Here is a 24,194-nt window from a genome sequence, read left to right on the forward strand (position 1 = left end):
TCTGCGCTACATAAAGAAACTGAATAAAACCTGGCGGTGGTATGAATAGTTTTGGGCCTCCCTCTGCCTGTTTGGATTTCAGTTTTTCTGCCCACACCGAGCGACGCACCTGTGTGGGCTTGTCCATGAGCCCACACACTCAGGGATGTGAAAGTGTGTGTGGGCATGAATCCACGAATGTGGCTCAGTTTGAAAGCTGATTCATCCTTTCATCCAAAAGCTTTTTATGCTTCAGTGACTCACAGGTCGAGTTGTTCAACAGGGGAAACTATTCTTCTGAACATGGTCGGGTTTTGGACTGAAGTGAGAGAAAGCAGCAAGCCAGAAGAAATTATGATGATTTTTTTAAAAGATAAATCTAATTATAATTATCCTCCTTACTGGCAAGAAATTACCAGTGAATAAAATCTTTTTGTTTGTTTCCTAATGAAAAATTTTGAACATTTTCTCAGGTTTTCCACAAGAGGTCAGAAGAACCTCTTCAAAAAGCTTTGGAAAATCTGAAGCTGATCGTCAGGAAACTCCAACGTTTAGCTCCTCCTCTTGACGATTTTTACAAAAAAAACATGTCATTTTTAAAAATTTATTTTTTTCACAATTTTGGTGTTTCCATACTATAACTTCTGTATTGAAGCTACTAAATAACATAAATGGTGCAAAGTGGCACTGAAGTTTGTTTGATTTTCTTTTAAAATCAGAAAAAAACATTTGAGACTAAATTATTTTGGAACTGGAAAGTTTTAAGTGTGAATTTTTAAACTGATAAAAGGTTTTTAAAAATTAATTTTGAAACTTAAGTTTGAAAACAAAAAAATTATTTTGAGACTTTGAAAAAAACCTTGAATCTGAGAAGAACATAAAAAAATTTTTTTGGCTTCAAAACATTTTTTTTCCGTTTACATTTTTTAAACAAACTTTATGGCTCCAATTTAGCTCCGTAGTATATTTTTTGTTCATTTTGAAGGCTGAAAACTACCTGCTTTTCTCTCGTTCTCATTTTTTTTGTTCCATTTTGGAAAATTATCCAGTTTTCAAACGTAAAAGCAAATTTAAAATTGACTTTAATTAGTAAATTCTAAATATTTTAAAAGATCTTTTTTTATTTTTACGTAGATTTGGCGGCCCTACAGCTTATTTAGGAGTAGTAGAGGGAAAATGGCTTCTTGGACTTGAAAGGTTGCTCTCACATGACCTTACTGTGACCTTTAAAGCAACTTCTGGTCCAAAACATCCTGAGGCAGAAGCATAAGGAAGCATTTTATAATTTAGGCTTCCAACAAAATCAGAGAGTTTCTAGCTTTTATGACTTTAACTGAAAATATTCACTGTGATTCATGTTTCACCTTTCCACACAGAAAGCTGCAACAATCACTTTCAGTCGATGTAAAACGATCTGCTGTTCTGCGCTTCGAAGCGAAAAAGAAAAGCGGCTCGACCGGATTTCAGTTTCACATAAGTGGGATTTAATTAAGTCCTGAAGAGAGGTGTTGCTTTCTGCTTCACACTCTGCTTTCCTGCTGACTGTTGCTCCTGCACACCGAGGATGAGCTGCTCTGAAAACTTTACGAAAAAGCTCGAGGCGTTAGGAAATATCTTGTCGAAGCGCGGTGGAGAGCAGAGGGTGGGTAACTGAGATTTCTCTCTTTTCGTGGAAAATTTCACCATAGCATCCCAGGATTAGCAGGACAAAGAGCAGAAATAAAGTCGGCACTTTTCCGGAAGATTTTCACTGTTTAGGAATGTTTTATCACTGATTCGACTTGAAGAAATGTTTTAAATTACTCTAGAGATTTGCTTTTTCTTTGTCCTACAGAAAACTACAAAAAATACAAAATATTACCAAGCAATTTTGCTCTAGTTTCTGGTGCAAATATCTTAGTTCGCTTGAAATAAGACTAAGTTATAACTAACTTTTCAGCAAAATAAAGAAGCTTGTTTTAAGTTAATGATTCCTTAATATTAATAATATTAATTAATTCCCATTAATTAAGATTAACGGGGGAATAAATTCTTCCATTGGCAGATGATTTCACTTATAGCCAGACAATTTTCCCCACATTATAAGTGAAATAATCTGCCAATGGAACTTATTTACAATCAATATTGTGGAATATTGATGATATTCACTCCTTTTGTCTTACTGCAAGCATGCCAAGATATTTGCACTGGAAACTAGACCAAAAGTACTTGGTAAGATTTTGTGTTTTTGCAGTGACGTTTTGTTAAATTTGTTGTATTTTTAACAGTAAACACGGCCGTTTTTCTCCCCAGTTTAACGCTACACATGTTTTTTGTGTAATTAATTACACCGGTAGAGAAAAGCTTCTTTATAAAATTTTAGTGAAAAAAAAGAAGTCTGTTAAAGTTGTTTAGATGAAACTGTAGAATGTAAATCTTGTCCTTGTGCTGATAGTCGGCCCAAAGCTTGAATTGAACTTGAATTCATACGTCAGATTGATAATTGCACCAGTTTTGCACACATTAAGGAAATTAACCGTTTTATTTAGCAGTCATAATGTGAAGCCATTTTTGTTTGTTTTACCTCAGCTCTCTTCAGTACAGACTGTCCACAAAGCTTAGTAAAGTGTTGATGGGAATTTCTGACTATTTTTCCCAAAGCACAACAGTGAGGTCAGACACTGATGTTGGACAGGAAGGCCTGGTTCTAATTCAGCTTAAAGATCTTGTATCGGGTTCAGATCTCGACTCTGTGCAGGTCAGGAGGTTATAAAACCTTTCATTCATGTCTTCATGGAGTTTGCTGTGGTTGTCTTCACACCTGATAGCCCAATAATCTTGGTTTGATTATGAACCAAAATTGCAACATTTGGAATTTATTTACCCAGAATCCTCTGCCCACTTCCTGCTTTTGCAGCTTTTAGCCAGACCTGAGTTTGCTTTCTGGTCCGCCTCAGTGTTCGACTGCTCAATCCCCAACGAACCAGACTTTCTAGAGAAACAAACTACAGTTTTATTAAAGCGGATGTGAAGCCATGTTGGGACAGACAGTGCCATCTCCAAGCTTTTTTCACAAGGATGATTGACAGCGCTAAGACCCTCCTCCTGGCTGATTGGTTGTTTCTAGTCATCACTGGCAGAAGGCAGAATTTTATTTTATTTTTTTCAGATTATCTGTCTCATGTTACACCGTCAAGTCACAGTGACAGTTTTAACTAATATGTGGAACCCAAACTGTTAATAAAAGTTGCTTGCTGCAGATCTGTCCTCTCTCTGGTCCTCAGGGATCGGGGCGGATCCCTCTGATGAGGAAGATCTGCTACGCCATAGGAGGCGTCCCACATCAGATCACATCTGCTGCCATCGGGATTTCACTGCAGATTTTCCTGCTGGATGTTGTACAGGTGAAAGTTTAACCTGTTAACACAAAAATGTAACTTTTTTTCCCTCACCTTTGGGGATAAACTCCAAGACATCAACAATTTTCTTCTCTCAATTACTTTTTTGCAATAGTTTTTCTCTTTGGCCCTAAGAAAATCATAGTTTCTTTTCTCTCCAAAAATCTCCCAGAGTTGAGTGGAAACTAGTTAAATTTACCGTTACATTTGAGTAACGTTATGTAAAAAAAATTATTTTAAGAGTAATTTTTACTGTCTTATACTTTGTACTTTTACTTTATTACTTTAATTTTGAATCATTGTTACTCGTTTGAGTAAAACTTCTGGATTTTCTACCCAGTGAATGAAAAACAAACATGTTTTAACCAAAAATTAACCAGACAAAAGTTTTTTTATTGAAACAAACTGATTTGGAAAAATTTTCTTTTGACAGATTTTATTTTGTAGTTATGTTATTTATATGAATTATTTTCATTTTGTCTTTAAAATACCAACATTTTGTAGAAATAAAAGTTTGGTCTATCTGATGATGTAATTTTTAAATATAAAATAATTGATATTATAATTAGTTAATACTAAAGTAGCCTTTTTACCAAATACTTTTTTACTCTTTGATAATTTCTTACTACTTTTTTCTTTAAGTAGTGCTACTCTTAGATACAATTTCTGGGTACTCTACCAAACTCTGCACTGCAAAAACTAAATCTTACCAAGTTTTTCTGTTCTAGTTTCTAGTGGACACATCTTAGTACGTTTGAAATTTTAAAAAAAACTAATTTATAAGAAACTTTTCAGCAAGATACAGGAGTTTGTTTTGAGTCAATAATTTCTTAATATTGATGAAAAATACTTGTTGCATTGGCAGATTATTTCACTTAAAACAATATCTTCCTGTAAGTGGAATAATCTGACAATAAAACAAATAAGAAATTGATTTTTTTTTTTTAAAACTCCTATATTTTGTTGAAAAGTTACTTCCAGGTCAGTTTTGTCTTATTTGAATTGTGGAAAGAGATTTCCAGTGTAAACTGAACCAAAGATACTTGGTAAGATTTTCAAATTTTCCATTTTGTCATCTTAAAATGTGTCACAAAAATAAAAGATGAATGTTGTTTTAAAGGTTTTCACACATCTATAAAAGTTATGTGCCATTAATTGTCTTTAACTTCTGCCCAGATGAAGGCCTCCTCTGTATCTTTGATCCTGTTTCTCAGTCGGGTTTGGGACGCCGTGACTGACCCTCTGGTTGGATACCTGGTGACCCGCAGTACCTGGACACCCATTGGCAAACTCAAACCATGGTCAGTCAGTTGCTTATTCACTACTAAACCACTTATTCTGGAAATGTTCCACCATTTTTCAGTTCCTGAGAGCCATAATCCTGCAGCTTTTAGATTCATCTGTAACATCAGGGACGCTTCTGAAAGTTGCAGGATTGTAGCTCTGCTGGAGTTGGACGTCCGGGATTTGAACCTTCACCTTTTCGTCCGGCAGGCTGGTTGTTTCCACTCCGTTTGGCATCCTGTCCTACGTGTTGCTGTGGCTTGTGCCTGCAGACTCCATGTCAGAGGCCGCCTGCATGTTGTGGTTCCTCACAGCGGCCTGTCTGTTCGAGACGCTCATGAGCGTAAATCTCTTCAGTTTCCAATTCAATTGAAATAACTTTTTCTCCCAAAGGATCAACTTCAAGGCACACAAGTATAAATCGACTCAAACGTGAAAACTCAGACATTAGCGGGGTTTTATAAGCCTGGCGGGCCACCAGGCTTTACTTGTGCCCCCAACCAGGCTAAGCATCATTTCTTTATTTTAGTTTTTACTAATGTTTGAATTTTTTAAGACTTTATAAGTGGTGATCAGTTGTCAATCTTCCAATAACAAATATGTTCACATTTTTGTCAGCTTTAAATATTTAACTCAAAAACATGGATGGATTACAACTAGACTGCAAGTTCTGAGGGAAACCCTGAATTTAATTCATAAAATTCACACATGCCAATAAATGTCAATAGTAACACAAAGATAGAGTAAATTTAATTAAAGTTTCTTTATTTTCTATATATTTCATCACTACAGACGTTACAAATCAACTGTTTCTTTTATATTCCCTTAGCTTTTCACATTTTCAATTAAATTCAGTTTATTCATACAGCACTAATTCACAACAAATGTCTTAAAGCACTTTACAAAAACAATAATTTCCATCCTCTCAAACTTCCCAATTGATTCCAGTTAAACTCAGTTTATTATTATAAGTACTTTCAAAAGCTTCTATTAGAGGTGGGCATTTATTGCATTGTTTATCATAAGAATATTTATGGTAAATACAAAAAGGAACTGGCAGAATGAATGGAGATGTTATTTTTGGCCTCCCGGATATTTACGTTCACCATATTTTTTAATTTAATCTCTAAAGTTCAATGTTTAACATCATTACCAAAGTTCATCGTACCTGGCATGTCAAACTTTATAGAAAAAGTTCACCTGTTTCCTTAAAAATTGGAGATAACATTAAACATCTAAGATCCAATAAACAAAATTGGGGAGAATGTTAAAGTACCAACACTGCTCACAGAACAAAATGAAAAGGAGAAACGGAAACTTAGATAAATTATTTTCAACAGACTCTTTGTTGTGGGAAAGGAAAATAAACCAAGAAGAAAGAAGCTGATGACTGGAGGGAAGAAACCTCTTCAATTACCAACAGGAAGTAAAATAACTGATCATCTTGGTCCAGATTATAATTAATCAAAAATATTTAAAGCCAAACGGCAGCCGGTCACAATTAGCAATAAATAAATCACATGACAAATTAAAAATTTCTCATTTGCATTATTTGTTTCTCTACTAAAAACTGGTAAAGTCTTCAGTTTGGTGCTTTGGCCTCAACTTGCTCCCTTAAAGGTAATTTTATTTAGAGACTTCAGTATAAATTATAGTTTTATTGGTTTATTTGGGGCATTTAAAATGTCTTCCAGTGTTAAATATTCATTAGAAGATATGTGTTCATTAGAAGAACACATATCTTTGAGAATGTGTTCTTAAATTATTCCATTATCTTTATACGAGTTGAAAATAGCATTAAAACAATTTTAGCATTTATTACATCAACTTCTGAGAATTTATTGTCTAGCAAAACTTATCCTGATAGTCGTCACCATAAATGTTCCCAGAAGTTATTGCAATAAATGGTATTGTTTTTAAATACCATTTTAAACTAATAATGGCATAATAATGCAAGAACACATTTAAAAAATTTTAAACTAATGAACATTTAACATTAGAACTGAAAGACATTTAAAATATCCAAAACAAAAACTACAAATAAAAGTAATTATGAAGTGTTTAAACAAAACTGTCCTTTAAAAAAAAAAAAAAAAAGTTTAGTTGAAACCAAAACTTGAAGATTTTATTCATCCAGGTTAGAAAGAAACAAATCATGTAAATGGAAATTGAGCTTTTCTTAATTTATGATGCGATTAATTGATTTGATTACTGTGACAGGCCAACCAGAGGTCCAGTTATTTTCTCCAAGAACTGGAAAAAAAAAACAACTAAAAATCAAAACGTACGTTACTAGCAGCAGAAACATACAGTCTTCAATTGTTAATTCATTATATTTATGCAGACAGGATCAGTTTTAGTCCTGAAGCTGCAGAGGAAAAATCGGACTGAAACGAGACGAACCAGGAGGACGACGACGGCAAGACGGGTTCAGGTTTCAGGTCTTTTACGACTCAGAACGAATAGTCAGTTTTCAAAATCTCACACTAGTAAATATCACCTAAATAACAGCAAAATACCTGCAGCATTCTTTAAGGAAGATTGCCGAGAGAGTTTCGAGTCAAAACGGAGAACTGGATCAGGAAGCGTCGCCCAGGAACATTTCCAGGGTTTCCTCCAGAAACCCAGCTGAGCTGAGACCCGCCGCCGTCGTCCAGCAGCCGCCCGCTGTGGGTTTGGGTTAAAAAATGTCAAGTTACAAAAACACAGAGGAGCACGGTCTGGCTTCTGAACGTTTTCTCAGCTCTGGTCAGTCAGCAAATGGCTGCTCAGAAAGCCAACAGGCAGCTGGAGGGATGCTACAGTTAGGTCACAACCCCTCAGTCAGTTCAATGCCTCAACTATAAACCTTTAGCTTAATTTGTCTTTACCGTCACTAGTGTAGACAAAAAATAATTAAAATAACCCATAGCTTGGTGGGGAGCAAATAAAGCCTGGTGGCCCGCCAGGCTGATAAAACACTGGGAAACCCTGACTTCTGTCTATTGTTCTAGTTCTAATTAGGAACTCCGTCTATAGATCTAAGCTAGATCTAGAGTTCCAGGTCAAGACGGGAACTCCGTCTACATCTCTAGAGCCAAGCGGGAACTCTGTTGATATCTCTAGTCAGTCTCTGGGCTGCTCTTGGTCCGATCCCTCCCCTCGGAGACGCATGAGGCCTCTGACGGCTCCTAGGATCTCTAGGACACTCAAACCCCTCCACCACGATAAGGTGGCAGCCCATGGAGGGGAAAAAATAAAACCAGAAACAATTTAACTGATCTGGAGAGAGGCCCGAAGGTGGCACTCTAGACAAGACCTGACATGATTAACTGGTGTAAAATGGCTGCCTTCAGTCAGCTTGGTTCTGGTTCATTCACGTTTCTTTCCTTACAGACATTGACTGACATTGTATAAGCTGAATTACAAAGTTTTATTACATGTAGGGTCAAACTGAACAGTGAGTAGGAGAACCTAACCCATCAACATGAATAGTACTATCAGTATAAAATGTTATTTTTCTCTCCATAGAAGCTACACCTGGTCCGGCGCTCTGATTGGCTGTGGTTTCTTCCCGGAGGAGGGCATTGGCTGACGTGATGTTGCCATCACCTAACAGTTCTCCTTCTCCCATTGTTAACTCTTCACTTCCATGAACATGGAAAGTTCTCCTGATCAATTCACCTGTTGTGTTTCTGCTCCGTTTTCTCTCGGCTCCAGTCGATCGTGGTAGATGACTGCTGGTACTGAACCCGGTTCTGGTTCTGATAGAGATTTCTTCCTGTTAGAGGGGGAGTTCTTCCTCTCCTCAGTCACCAAATGCATGCTCAGTGTGAAGGTTGGCTGTAAAGTCAACAACTCAACTTGGGCGATTTGCTGTCGCCCCCTGCTGGTCAGGAAGAGTGAATGCTGTAAGTAGTGACTCCATACAGTCTGCTGGGTTTCCTTTGGTACAAACTTAAACTACTTCAATAACAAACTGAACCTAATGCATTGATAACTAGAATCAATTGGAATTTATGACTGAATTGAGATTACCTTCTGTAAAATGCCTTGACAATAACATTGTTGTGAATTAAAATTTTGTCAACAGTTTTTTTGCATCATTATTGGGGGTTTTGAACGGTTCTTTGCATTGGTTGTTGGGGTTTTGAACGGTTCTTTGCATTGGTTGTTGGGGTTTTGAACGGTTCTTTGCATTGGTTGTTGGGGTTTTGAACGGTTCTTTGCATTGGTTGGTTGACGGTTCTTGCATTGGTTGGGTTTTGAACGGTTCTTTGCATTGGTTGTTGGGGTTTTGAACGGTTCTTTGCATTGGTTGTTGGGGTTTTGAACGGTTCTTTGCATTGGTTTTTAATATTGGTTGTTAGTTTTTTGGGTGTTTTTTTATATTTTATATTGTGCCAATTCACAACAAATGTCATCTCAATGCACTTTGTGACTGAACTAAAATTTCAATTATTACTTAACAGTACAATAAGTCCAGTTAATTATTAAAGTAGTTAAAGTTTGTACCAAAGGAAACCCAGCAGACTGTATGGAGTCATTACTTACAGCATTCACTCCTCCTGACCAGCAGGGAGTGGCAGCAAATCGCCCAAGTTGAGTTGTTGACTTTACAGCCAACCTTCACACTGAGCATGCATTTGGTGACTGAGGAGAGGAAGAACTCCCCCTCTAACAGGAAGAAACCTCCAGCAGAACCAGAACCGGGTTCAGTACCAGCAGCCATCTGCCACGACCGACTGGAGCCGAGAGAAAACGGAGCAGAAACACAACAGGTGAATTGATCAGGAGAACTTTCCATGTTCATGGAAGTGAAGAGTTAACAATGGGAGAAGGAGAACTGTTAGGTGATGGCAACATCACGTCAGCCAATGCCCTCCTCCGGGTCGAAACCACAGCCAATCAGAGCGCCGGACCAGGTGTAGCTTCTATGGAGAGAAAAACAGAAAACCTCCGGTAACCCAAACATACAGTAGCAGATAGAGACAGATCAGAACAACATTAAGACATTTTAAATATCCAACATAAAAGTTAATTATTTAGTTTTTAAATAAAACTGTCCAAAAAGAAAAAAAGTCCATCCATCGTCGATGAAGGCCTTTTCCGTCCGTCGATGAAGGAGAAGATAATCCAGGAGGATTCCTGTAAGAGAAGACGACGGATGTAGGTTTCAGGTCAAAACCCTTTAACTCAGAATGAAATCATCACTTTTCAAAAACTCATTTGTAAATATCACTTAAAATACCTGCAGCACTTCTTGAGGAAGATTGATGGGCCTGATGATGTAGGATGATGAAGGTATTTTCCGCCTGTCAATGGAGGGTCGATGAAGGGTGAAATCCGAGACGAAACGATCCAGAAGGACTCCTTAAGGATAACGGGACAGGAAGACAACAGGAGGGGTGCAGGTTTAAAATCGCCACTTTTAAAAAACTCACTTAACAGCAGAGTACCTGCAGCATTTCTTGAGGAAAACTGCTGAGAAAGTTTCATGTCAAAATGGAAAACTGGATCAGGAAGCATCTACCTTACCTGCTCACATGGGAACACTTCCTGGGTTTCCTCCAGAAAACTTGCTGAGCCCGGTGGTAAGGTCACGAGGTCATCCATCAGCAGGGTGGCGAAGGGCTTTTCCGTCCGTCAATGGGGGATCGATGAAGGGCGAAATCGGAGTCAAAAACAAGATGATCCATGGTCATCCATCCGTGGGTGGGAGATGAAGGACTTCTCCGGCAGGTGTTGAGGGCCGATGAAGGGCAAAATCAGAGATGACAAGATGATCCAGGAGGATTCCTGAAGGACAACAGGACAGGTGCAGGTTCAAGGTCAAACCCTTAACTCAGTGAAATCACATTTCAAAAAGTCACACTTCCAAATACCACTTCACAGCAAAATACCTGCAGCATTTGAGGAAGACTGTTGAGGGTGATGGTAAGGTCACTAAGGTCATCCATCAGTGGGGTGGCGAAGGGCTTTTCCGTCCGTCAATGGAGGGTTGATGGGCGAAATCAGAGACGAAAACATGATCCAGGAGGATTCCTGAAGGACAACAGGACGGCACAGGTTTCAGGCCAAACCCTGAAGCCTGTCTGAAAGACTTTTCCCTAGGGGTTAGTTACACATTTGATCACAAACCAGAGAATACAAGATATGTTCTGGTCGTTATACCCAAGACCAGAACACCAAACTTTCATATAACCTACCGTGTTTTTCCTGTGTTGAGCAAATCAAAGTTCTGGTTGTTGCACCTAAGACCAAAAAACCTACCTTTGTTACCAAATTCCTTGAACTCATCCGATGACTGTTTGCTACCAATGTCCATGAACTCAACCCATGACTTCGTTGTACACGTTTGCTACCAATGTCCATGAACTCCTCCGACGACTTCAAGCCTTAAGGAGTGACTACAGGAAGGAGCAAACCACATTTCCTGGCACTGGGTTCACAGTCCAGTGCCCTAGCAACCATCTTGACATCCATATTTCCCCACCAGTCTAACACCATCTGGTGCCTTCAGAGTCTCCATCTCAACAAAAACTGCTGATCAGCATCCATCTTCTCAGTCCATATACCACGTGGTATTGATAAGGCCTTAAATTCACAACCATGAGCTCAAACGTATCCACCATTGCAGACATACTGAGGAGGCGTGTGGTGACGGTGGGAAGGAGAAATTTCCCTTTAACAGGAAGACTTTCCCAAAAAAAAATAAATTCACACTGTAGCAATTATTTAAGATGGTTTAGTAAAGTAAGTAAGCTTAAGCCATTCGTCGTATTGAGGATCCATGTGGCGACAGTGAAAAAGAAAAACTTCCCTTTAACAGGAAGAATTTCCAAAAAGATCACAATGAACAGATTTAAATTAGTTAAGTTACACAAGCTTGTGAAATGTCTCATACTGAACATTTCTTTTTGACTGTGGAAAAGAAAAACTTCCCTTTAACAGGAAGACTTTACAAAAATAATTTAAAACAAAAAACCAAACCCGTTATCAAGCGCTGGCTAAAAGTTACGTAAGCTTAAGCAATGTCTCATATTGGATATGTATGTGGTGGCAGTGGAAAGGAAAAACTTCCTTTTAACAAGAAGATTTTTTTAAAAGTTTCTACCTATTTAAACTGGTTATAAGTTATACAAGTAAGCTTAAGCAATGTCTCATACTGAGGATCGATGTGGTAACAGTTGGGAGGAAAAACTTCTCTTTAACAGGGAAGACTTTAAAAAAAAAAGTTCACACTGTACCAGTTATTTAAATTGGTTAAAAGTTAGGCAATGCCTCATACTGAACATGCATGTAGTGGACAGGAAAAACTTCCCTTTAACAGAAAGATTTTCCAAAAAATAAATAAATAAAATAAACCGGTTGTAAAGTGCTGACTAATGGTTACATAAGCTTACGCAATGCCTCATTGCGGATAGCTGTGGTGACAGTTAAGAAAAACTTCCCTTTAACAGGAAGACTATCCAAAAAAAAAAAAAAAAAACAACCCTGTACCAATTATTTAAATTGGTTAAAGGTTAAGTAAACTAAAGCAATGCCTCCTATTGAGGATGCATGTAGTGACAGTGGGGAGGAAAAACTTCCCTTTAACAGGAAGAACCCTCCAGCAGAACCAGAAGTTAGCTCTGTATGAAAGGCCATCTGTCACTACCCCCGGGGGATTTGAAAGGACAGAGCAGAGAGAGACAAAAAGAAAGAACTGCTCCAGGAGCATTTCTAAAGGAGAAATGAAAGATTTAGTTGCAGTTGAAACTCTTTTAGTGGCTTATCTATGAGAAAAAATAAGTTAGATGCAACACAAAGTCAGCCAGAAGCTTTATCTAGGAAAAAAAACTGGGTTAAAAACAGATGCAAATACAGACAGGTTCCAGATCTAGAAGGAAAACATGGGAGTTAATTTCAGCTGAAAACCTGCAAAGACATGGTGGATTAGTGTATACATTACCTCTGTGACCTCTGACCTGCAGCTCCAGATCTTTCTGTTGACAGTCGTCTTCCAGAAGAAATGAAATTGCAGGAGTCCACGAGTCTTTGTCCAGAAGAAATGAAATATCACGACGCCGCAAGTTTTGACGCAAAAATAAAATCTGTTTTCACGCTTGAATTTAAATTGTTGAACGTAAATGAAATTTGTTTGACTTTTTGAATTATTAAAGTATTGACCCTATCTTTGAAATATTTGATTAAATTTCAAATGTTTAGTAGATACAAAAAATTAAAAAAGGTATGTAAAAATTATCACTAATGTGTAGGTATGTTATCAATGTTTATGATACTGATATTTATTAAGCTAAATCACTTCCTGTAGCCTCTAAACTGTAATTGCCAAATCATTGGCAGCCATCTTTCTTTTCCATCACAACTGACTTTCAGCTATGAACTTGAAATTCCAAAATGCTAGATGGCATAAACCTCTACAGGTCACATGACCACAGCAGCTGTTTCAAACAGCACACAAAACCCTAACGACAGAAGGATTAACAGCAGAATCCTTCTCAGCTCATTGAATCTCAGCAGAGAATCAAACCAAGGCCTGTTGGCCTTCAGCAACAGCGGTGGCGTCCGCAGCATAGCACAGCAAAACCCGCAACAGCTCCTACCCTGAGATGTCTTCTGGACCCGCCATTGGAACAGTTCTTTGATTTAACCAACCTTTGATGGGTTGGGCGGATCCGCCAGGCACCTTGTAGCGATTCCTCAGCTTGAGGGAAGCGATCCTCAGCTTGATTGAAGGGAATCCTCAGCTTGATTGAAGATCATCGTAGTATATCCATAATCGATCTGCTGCTAGTTCCAGACGCCATATTGTCCCTCCTCAGGTCGGCCAAACAAACCGCCGCTGAGACGCCGTCGGCCAAACAAACCGCCGCTGAGACGCCATGTTCCTGTAGTTCCTCGTCTGCTGCTCTGTTTAACCACAAAAAAATGGTTTCAATGACTTCAGTGACAAACAAACAACTTCAAATAAGGTTTCTGAAAAATAACTTACCGACTAACAAATGCAGCTATTTCAAACATGGCGCTCTCGCGGCCTACCCAAGCAGATCCCTCAGCAGGTAGGCCCCGTCAACACGGATACCATTTCAAATAGATCCGCAAAAGTTTTGAGTCATTTAGGTTGGGCGTCCACGCGGATTCTGCGTCTTTCGAGATCAGAAAAGACCATTTTGTAATCCAAGTGCCAGGATGGAGGAGTAGCAGAACGCTGGTTTCATGTCTTCGTGCGGCCAGGTGCAAGCCGCGCCTTCATTTAAACACTGACGTAGAAAATGCGCCACATTTCTATCCAGCATGGCGCATGCGCCTCACACAAACATGGCGCCGTTGGCTGGTTGCCAGATTTGACAGTAACCCGTAAAACCTGCCCACCTGCAAAAGACAAAGAAAAAAAAAAAGAAACAGTCCAAATCTCAACCGCTAATAAAACTCGTGTTAATATCACTATAAGTTTTATTCATCGTCTATCCCTAATATAGTTTTATAATAGTTTAGAGAAACAGTACAATTTTATTTTTGTATTTTATAATTTAGGCCTGGAGAAAATATTCTTTTTTAAAGTTTTGAAATGTACATTTTTCTAAGAACAAGCCAGTTTATTTCTAATACACTTTTAGACTAATTTAGAAAAAACGTGAAATTTTTTTATATATATGTTTCTAAAATATTTTTCCCTAAAAGCTTAATACTAAACTGTTGCTCCAGTGAAGAGTGAAAAGTACCAAATGTCAATAAATAACTTATGAAATAATTATTTAAATGTATCATTAATTTATTCAAACTTTTCACTCTCCATATATTCTTTGTCTTCTAATCCATCTTGAAATAATATAAGTTTATTCATAAATTGCTTATTAAATTTTTCCAATAAAGCTTTCTGAAATACGTTTTTCTTTATTTTTGATCAATTTATGTAAATATAAGTCAACAGATCTTATTTAAATGTTCGGCTTGGATTTAAAATCACAAACTTCTTGTCGTTCTGATGTTTCTGAGCTAACTGAACTTTATTTCCTGGTCAGGACTCTATCAACAGAGAACTTACTGTCAGAGACAGTGGTGGTGCTAACAGGAATGGTGCCCTGGGCAGGCCCCTCTTTAGAGCAATCCCTCATACTGAGCATAGATGTTTCATTCCCAATAAATTTTTAGATTTGACATTTTTTAAAGGTTTATTCACTTTGCAATTGTAAGATGGATGAAACAAGCTTTTTCAATCTGACATTATTCGTGTGGCTAACTTTCTTATTTTCTAAAATCCAGGTCCAAAAATTCCTGCAGGTCCTTTTTAGAGCTTTTCAATGCTTCAAAGTTGTTTTATGTCACATATGTAGTTTCTTATGTGAAAAGTTCCTAAGCAGTAAAACTGATTTTTTACACGAAGATCTGGAAATGAAAAAAAAAAGTTGCCATATATAGCTCAGCAGATAGATCAGAGATCTAAGTTAGTTTATGGGTAATTTAAGCTCCAAATTAAGCTGCTTAAGTGATATTATCTCTCATTAATTAATTAATAAAATTAAGTAAAATTAATAACAGAAGGTAAATATTTTGTGCTGTTTTTTGTTAGTAGAGAATTATGGTTTCAATCTCTGTTTGTGCTCCACTGTCCTTCATTTTCTTGTCTTAATCTTTCCCCCGTCACCATGGCGACAGGAATTCCATCAACTGTATGCGCTGTTATTTCTCTGGGAGCTTGTTCGCCATGGTTACCGAGTTCCCCATTTGCTGTCAGCTGGTGTCATGTTCTCCTCCTGTTGTCTGTGAGCAGTGCTACAACGTCCCCTACGTCTCGCTGAGCATGTCCCTGGGAGGACATCAGAGGGACAGAGACTCCGCCACTGCCTACAGTAAGAGGAACCGCAGTCACTCACCAGCTAGAATCTCAGAGCCACTGGGCTGCATCTGAAAATGTTTATACACCCCAGTCAAATTGTCACTTTTTACAAGATAAAAACACTAACTTTCATATGCTTCATCGGTATTATTAGAAAGATGTAAAATATTGCATTATGGAGAAGGTGCTCGGCTAGCCATTAGTAACTATGGAGATAACCGTCATGTAGCCTAGCATGTTTGGAAACAACTGATTAGCATGTCGTCTTTTGTATGTTTTAATGCCGCTCCGGTTTAAGGGGGAAACGCTGTTTATGACATAGTGATATAAATCATGTGGTGTGACTTCAGGCAAACTCGGTAATTTGATCAACACGTCAGGAGGGAGGAAGTACGGGTCGGTTTCTAAGCTAGCTGTTTCAGACTTTTGTAAATGCCGCCGCCTATGAGACCCAACCTGGTGTCTTACGTTCATAGACAGATTAGCTCGGCTCGAACAAGCAGAAGCCACGAATAAACTGTCAAAAACAATTTTGGAAAGCAGTTTAAATAGCTCTGTTCAGTACTCCCATTCCTCACATCCGACGTTCATCATGGCGCTTCGAATGATTTAGTGACGTAGTTGAAAAGGGTCAATACGTCGCACTGAAGTTGGAAGCTTTGTTATCAAATATATGATTTTCTTAACCCTCAGTCTCATCTGGGAAAAGTGAGACCAGGATTAATAATTTATAAACTTTTTTTTTTTACATTTAATGGGAGATTTATCCATCACATTTTAACCAAAGTATATCTGTAGACAGGAAAATGTGGGAACAGTTTCAACGTACCTCTCTGAAACTGAATGTAGGAAACTTTGAGTTGTCTTTTCTCAGTAACAACAACACAACATACACACCGAAGAGTATTGTGGTTAGTTCAGACTAGTAATTTTTTAGTCTAGTCCATTCACTCACTTGACCAGTCAAAGGGAAAGCTAGATTCAAATCAAAAGTATTAGATTAAAGGTTTCCTCATTCATTGCCCCTCTTTTTATGTTTGTTTTTTATTGTACTCCATCAAATTTTTGTTGCACCGAAAGCTGGAAACTTTGATATATGATTGTCTTAGCTTGTAGTTTTAACTGGGATGTTGTGACCTACTGGGCTCACTCCAGACTTTTCTGTGCGTTTGTGGTGTTTTCCTCCAGGAATGAGCGTGGAGATGACGGCGTTGCTGCTGGTGTCAGTGATTCAGGGAAAAGTCGTGTCCGTGTTCAACGTTGAGAAGCAGGAGGCCTGTGAGCATCTGGACCAGGTCCATCAGACACCTCACAGCTCATCCGCGCCGCAGACGGCCTCTCTGCATGAAACGGTACTGGAACATTAAAATAGAGACGAGCTTAAACTAATATTTATAGAACAGGCTTGGCAACGTTGAGCTTCTGTTTTTACTCACAATGTCCCAGGAAGGTCTTGTTACCCTGTAATTTACTTTTATTTGGCTGGATGAAGGCATTGTTGCTTCTTCAGGTATTATTCCTACAGTTGTTATAGTAATATTAACCGTTTATACTTTCACTTTTGAGAAATAAGCATTAAAAAATCATTAGGGTTTCATGGAAGCTGCACAAGAATTAGAAGAAAATCTTGAAAGGCAGAAATCAATCTGCTTTGATCAACTCTGATTGTTGATCCACAGGTCAAATACTCAAAAATAAAATATTTTGTGCTCCTCATTAAATATGTCAAAACCGAAACGCTGCAAAAATAAGTATTTTTGTCTAGTTTCTAGTGCAAACACACGAAATAAGGCAAAAGTAACTTTAACAAGTAACTTTTCAGCAAGATATATGAGCTTGTTTATATAAATAATTCCTTAATGTTTATGAAAAATGCTAATCTTTATTAGTATTTCACTTACAGGTTGGTAAACGTTTTTGTGAAAAGTGGAACTAGCATTTGTTAATCAATATTAAGTAATCATTTACTTAAAACAAACTCCTATATCTTGCCTACAAGATGTAGGAGCCATCAACTTGTAAGTTAGTTTTGTCTTATATTAACTGTAGACCTAAAATTCATGGTAAGATTTTGTGTTTTTGCAGTGGCTCTCATCCAGAATATAAGATCATAAACAGTGTGACACATTTTTTAAGTTTACTAAATATCAGGTAAAACATGGGGACATATCATTTCATGGCTAGATCTCCTGATTTCTTAATTTTTTGATTAATTAAAAACTTATTTGTTTAACAATGAAACTGTTGGTAATTTTTATGCTTTTTTGGAATTAAAAATTAAATCAGCTGCTCAGGAAGGGAAGCATATTGGATGTTATGCTGCCCTTTTGGCCTCCTCTGACCATCTAAGGTGTGATATAGCTTTAAAATACTCAAGTGTTTGGCAAAATGTCAAACCAACATATCTGGGAATCACAGCATGCAGATTTTTCCACTGGAACATCATGAGAGGTGTTATAGCTGTCAGTAAATTAAATGTTGTTTCATGTTATGCAAAATTCCCATTTTGCACATTTTTATACTTCCATTTGGGTCTCCGCTGCTTCTGAAAACAGCTGAGGTGCTTAAGAAAACCACTAAGACGTTTTATGGCAGTAAATTAATGGTTTTTAGTGTCTGGAAAACAAGCCATTTCAAAACTTTCCAATGTTACATCTCTTTTTCGAGGTTTGAAACACTGGCCTGTTAGTGTAGGCTTCTGCCTTTGATTACTCATAAAAGACACTCGAAATTCCTTTTTGGATCAAAAACAGCCCGTCGAAAAAGTATGGTATAACTGGACTGCAGCTCAATCCTTAGGCAATATGCTGTTACTTGGCTATTGCATTCGAGCCTAGCCCTGTTACCTGGCAACCAAAGTTAATATCCAGCATGTTTGGTCAGCTGGTTTTACCATTGTATGAGGTGTACAATGGCTGCTGAAAAAAATAAGTGTTTTGTTGTTGATTTACCATTCAGCTGGATTCTTGTTGGTTGTGCGGGCAGGAGGCGCCACTTCTGCTTTTCAAAGATGTACGTTGGTATAATTGTGCTTTTTTTCCAGCAATTTGCATGTACAAGTACCAACTTTGAGTTGGAAATTTAAAGTGACAAGACACCCTGAAGCAGCTCATTGTAAAAGCAGCCCGAGATACATAAATCATTATGTAAGAATGGTTTTCTGCAAAGAAAAATGTTTTGAAAAGCCTGTAGACCTGTCCCGACCTGTTCAAGGAACCATAGTAGGTCAACTTTAGGTTACATAAAAATTCCAGATTGTGTTTAGTCTAACTTTGTAGACAGCAAAACATGAATTACTCATGAGATACACTTTCTGGTGTTTACTTTCCCTCCAGCAAAAGGCTTTCCTGACCTCAGCCGGAGTCACGGGTGGCTTGTTTTCTCCTCAGCAGCCTGGTTCTGTTCTCCGGTGTGAGGGAGCAGCGACACGGGTCAGTCCAGCACGGTCAGTATTCAGACACTGCCCATGAAATGCTCATTAAAGTGCCATTTGGTTTTTGTAACAAGACGAATTTTAATTTTTTATTTTAAAAATAACACTTTTTAATATAAAACATACTTTTCAAATGAAGATTTATCTTATTAAGGATAAATGATATCCAAACTTTTCTGGTACCATGTTAAAAAGTTATGATGGTTTAACAGTTTTTTAAAATTATTTCAGATTTTAAATAAAACCTCTTTGTTATTTTAAAGTAAGCTGGGCAAATTATAATGTCAGACAAGGATAATATTCTTTTCAGAATCATTAATTCAGTCACATCAAAGGGCGCTGGATCACAAATAATCATTGTGAGAGGTTAAAGTCTGGACTTCGCTGCAAAAACACAAAATCTTACCAAGTATTTTTGGTCTAGTTTGTAGTGCAAATACCTTAGCACACATAAAATAAAGCAAAGCTAGGTTTCAAGTAACTTTTCAGCAAGAAATATGATCTTGTTTTTGGGTAAATAATTCCTTAATATTGATGAAAAAGTTCTAGTTCTACTGGCAGATTATTTAACTTATAAAAAACATTTTTCCCATTTATCTGCCAATAGAACTAGAACCTTTTCCATCAATATTAAGGAATTATTTACTTAAAACAAGCTCCTGTTTCTTGCTGAAAAGCTATTTATAAGTTAGTTTTGTCATATTTCTAGTGTACTAAGACATTTGCACAAGAAATTGGACCAAAAATACTTGCACAATCTTGTGTTTTTGCAGTGTTAAACTAACTCATTCATTAGATTCTGACAAAACAACAACAGAAATAGATACAGTGTGTTTCTTACACCACTGTTGAACCTCAGTACATTTCAGTGATCCCGTCTTTTTGTTTGTATAAAAATGTGACCATAATTCAAGTGATATGTATGTTTTTGTTTTTCCAGATGCTGATGAACGAACCCGTCCGTCCTATCTGATCTCCCTGAAGATGCTCATGTGTCACGCTCCTTACCAGCGACTCGTGCTCGGCTTTGTTTTCAGTGTTCTTGCTTTTCAGGTACAGTTTAGGATTGCCATTCATTTCTGTTTTTACTCCTGTTAACTTTTTGTTAGCTTAGCTCAGCTTAGCTAACAAAAAGTTGGATTATTTCAAACATATTCACATTCACACTTCAAATACCATAATATTTGTTTGAAGAAGAGGTAGGGAGAAGTATAAACTTATTTAATCCTGACCCTTTTCTTTAATATGTCTTACTTTTCTACGTGTTATTTTTTCAAGCTGAAGGTTATAAAAGTCCTATAAGGTTTTCTTCTCCTTTTGTTTGAATTTCAGATGTCTTTGGGAAACTTTGCCTTGTTTTGCAGTCATGCTGCTGGACTGGGAGCTCATTTTCAGCTCCTCTTGCTTGTTCTGTTGGTAAGATTGAATTTGATTTTAACTTAATTTTATGAAATGTAACTTTTATTTGTGCGTTTAAAACATTTTTTAAGCTTTCTTAGATTTCTGCTTCAGTAGCAGTTCCACTCTGGCAATTTGTCCTTCTGAAAATTGGAAAAAAGTCCACAGTTTTCATCGGACTTTCAGTAAGTCTTTTATAGTTGTCTACATATTTAGTGTTTCTTTTTGTCTCTAAAAGCCTCTTGTTTTCTCTTGCAGCTCTTCGTCCCAGCCGTGATCACAGTTGCCTGCGTTCCCAGCAGCCTCCCGGTTTTCCTGACCATGTGCGTCCTGATGGGATTCAGCGTGGCGACCGTGTTCCTGCTGCCTTGGTGAGTCAACCGCCCGGCTAAATAAGAACTCTAAAATCATTTGCAACGCCTGTCAGATCTAATTTGTATGAAAACCGAATGAATTATTCATCAGGTCTGCCAAACCAGCCAGGGATGAGTACCACAGAAACTTAGTTTTTCAGCCTTCCCTGAAACAGGAATGTAATTTTTATGCCTGTATTTTGCAGGTCAATGCTTCCTGATGTGATAGATGACTTTGCTTTGAGACATCCCTCATGTAAAGACCTGGAGCCTCTGTTTTTCTCCGGTTATGCTTTCTGCAGTAAGCTAGCAGGAGGGCTATCTGTGGGACTGTCAACCATGATATTACAGTGAGTACCACCTCTGTTCAGTCTCTGTGCATTTCTTATTTGTGCGAATTGTTTTGTGTTTTCTATCTGCTTGTCTGCAGGGTTGTAGGTTACAAAGCAGGTGCGTGTAACCATGGCGATGAAGTGGTGACAGCGCTGGTTGTGCTGTTTTCTCCAGCTCCCGTCACACTTCTGCTGATTGGGATGGGAATCTTTCACACCTACCCAGTCAATGAGAGGAACGGTTCAGAGCTGAAGCAGCAGAAGTATGAGGCTTTTTAAAAAATGTCTTTAAATATTTTTCTTTATTGTGCATCAAATCATGTTGTTGTTCTGAACAACACTGTTTTAGAGGTCAAGTTTGGTGTACTTTTTTAAGTTTTAGCTATTTCTATATGCTCGACTTCAACTTTTCAACTGTGAGGAAATTTGGTTTTAATTTGAGTTCTTTGGTTTGTTTAGATATTCTTATTTGGCCAGAAAACTTTAGCAGTTTATGCTTGACAAAGTCAAATATAAAACTATATATAGAACGTCAAAAGCGTGAAATTGCAAAATTGCTAAATGCTAAGGCTGGGAGATAATTGATTTTATCAATTAATTAAAATTATGATTTTTTTAGATAAGTTTTAGAAAATCAGATTTATTTTTTTTTACCAATGTATTCCTTCAGTTTCCATAGTTTATAGTGATGTCAGTGCGCCTGACGCCAACGTCTTCTGCAACGGAGTATTAGGGTCAGGCTACGATTTCTTTTTAAAATTACAAAAATACAGTACAAATAAAATGACTAAAGATGTTATATTACCAAAATAAGGTTGTACTATTAGGAGGATAAAATATTAATTTTAATAGAATTTACACAAAAAAATTTAAATAAGAAATGAGCATCTTGTGAATTTATACATTAGGCTTAATATTTATAGAAATACTTAATCTCTTATCACATTAGCATCAAATTATTATCAGTAATAATTTGAAACAATCATGCAAACAACTGAGCCTATCTCAGAGAAAGGCATATATGGGCCAAGCCGTCCACATCAAATCTCGATAATTAAGCTTTTTTCCAATTGAAACAACTTTATTTCTCATAATTATGAGGTGTTTTCTGGAGGTGTTTTCCTCCAGTAAAATACCATCTTATTCTGCATATATTATAACTACCGGGTACTCCGGCTTCCTCCCACAGTCCAAAAACATGACTATCAGGTTAATTGGTCTCTCTAAATTCTCCCTAGGTGTGAGTGTGTTTGTCCTGTGTGTCTCTGTGTTGCCCTGCGACAAACTGGCGACCTGTCCAGGGTGTACCCCGCCTCTCGCCTGGAACGTAGCTGGAGATAGGCACCAGCAACCCTCCCGACCCCATTAGGGACAAAGGGTGAACAGAAAATGGATGGATGGATGGATTTTAGTAGGAAAAATTCACACAGTCTGGCTCTAATACTCCGTCATCCAACTCACAGAAGGGATGATTAAAATAAAAGCCACTTTTTGACAATATTTTCTGTAAATTCCTTTACTAAAACAGATGTTATGAAAAAACTAGACATTTTATTTTTAAGCTTTATTGCCCAGCTCTAGAAATAACTTTCACTGGTTTACACGTGTGGCAGCCATATTGGATTGTGAGACAACGTTGTAAATTCAAAGGATGTTCATTTTCAATTTTCCACCTTAGAGGACAGAAAATTACAACAATTAGAAAGTACCAACTTCAGTTTACATGAAAATGGTTGACTTGGTTTGAAAATAATGCTGTTGCCGCTTTAAAGTCACAAAGTCACAAAAAAATAAAAATGTAAAAAACACATTTTTGTACTGTTAAAAATGTGTTAATTTGACTTAACTCCTGGGTTCTAACGCTAAGCTGAATAGTAAATGTTTTTATGTTTATCTTATGCAAAGCAATAAAGCCTCTTCATCACCAGCAAACCAAAGAGAGCTCTCAGAACCAGAACTGCCAACAAACTCTCAGCAGTCTCGTCCTGATGACCCAAAACCGGACAGATTTTACAATTGTGATCCATCACCAGGCTGGTCATCCACCTCCTCAACTGTAGCAGGCAGCCTCCATGGAAAAAACAGCAGGAACATATCACAAGTAAATCCTCAGTGGCGAAAACCGATGAGCCTTCCTGATTGGTGCTCAGAAGGAAGTGAAAGTTTCCCTGGAAATGATGGTGGACAATCACATGTTCGATCCCAGGTGTCCTGGGTGTAAATGTGGTTCTGAGTAACCGATGATTCGCCTCTTTTCTCTGTAAAAATCTGTATCAGCAGGTGATTATTTAAGCTTTGTTTAAACTCCATGTTGTTATTTCATTTAAGGGATGGAATCTCAATCTGAAGAAGTAAAAACAATTTCAAATGTAATCTTTTCAGATACATTTTTGATCTATCTGGAATCTCTTTCACTAAAAAAACCCAACAAAATCTTACCAAGTAATTTTGACCTAGTTTAGTTCAAATATCTTGGCACACTTAAATATAAACAAAACTAACTTAGAAGTAACTTTTCAGCTAGATTTAGGGGCTTGTTTTAATTAAATAATTCCTTAAAAAGTACTAGTTCCAGTGGGAGATTTGTTCATGTTTCCCATGTTACAAGAGAAATAATCGGCTTGTGAAGCTTGCATTTTTCATCAATATTAAGGAATTATTTCCTATAAATTGCTGAAAAATTACTTGAAAATTCATTTTGTGTTATTTCAACTGTACTAAGATATTTGCACTAGAAACTAGACAAAAAAAATACTTGGTAAGATTTAGTTGTTGTTTTTTCCTCGGTGTTCTTGTAGATTTAACTGTTGTTCTGAACTGCAGAGCAGCTGTAAGTAACCCTAAATTAATTTCTTTACAGGTTTGTATCTCTTTATGATGCTTTTTGTCGTTATTTAGCTTGAAATATTATTGGCTTCCTGTTTGCCGTTTGATGCTTTTATTTTGAAGGAACAACTTCCGGGTATACTATTAGCAAAGGCAGCTTAACAAAAATATGGAAGATAAGTTGTAACAGAGATGATAAAATGTGTATTAAAAGCCCCTTTGATAATGGCGCAACATATTTTTATGATGTTAAATAAGCACATGGTTTAAATATTGCGTAGCTAAAACCCTCAAATGTTTAGTTATGTTCTGATGTAAGCTAATTTCAAATTATGCTTATGATATTCGGTACGTTACACACATAGAGTAACTTAGGAATGATAAAGCACG

General features: G+C 37.3%; 1 protein-coding gene across 1 annotated transcript; it reads left to right on the forward strand.

The window, feature by feature from the left end:
* The first annotated feature begins 1,154 nt into the window (after positions 1-1,154).
* On the forward strand, positions 1,155-23,677 carry mfsd2al2 (major facilitator superfamily domain containing 2a-like 2). Its single transcript, XM_032563413.1, is given in 15 exon segments — positions 1,155-1,621; positions 3,243-3,362; positions 4,533-4,657; positions 4,851-4,983; positions 15,397-15,475; positions 16,651-16,814; positions 18,798-18,839; positions 18,841-18,907; positions 19,836-19,948; positions 20,228-20,311; positions 20,395-20,478; positions 20,552-20,664; positions 20,853-20,996; positions 21,077-21,241; positions 22,884-23,677. Coding segments are annotated over 15 exon segments (1,827 nt in total). The 5' UTR covers positions 1,155-1,543; the 3' UTR covers positions 23,200-23,677.
* The last annotated feature ends 517 nt before the right edge of the window (positions 23,678-24,194 follow it).

This window comes from Xiphophorus hellerii, chromosome 1, assembly GCF_003331165.1.
Source record: "Xiphophorus hellerii strain 12219 chromosome 1, Xiphophorus_hellerii-4.1, whole genome shotgun sequence".
In the NCBI taxonomy this organism is placed as follows: domain Eukaryota; kingdom Metazoa; phylum Chordata; class Actinopteri; order Cyprinodontiformes; family Poeciliidae; genus Xiphophorus; species Xiphophorus hellerii.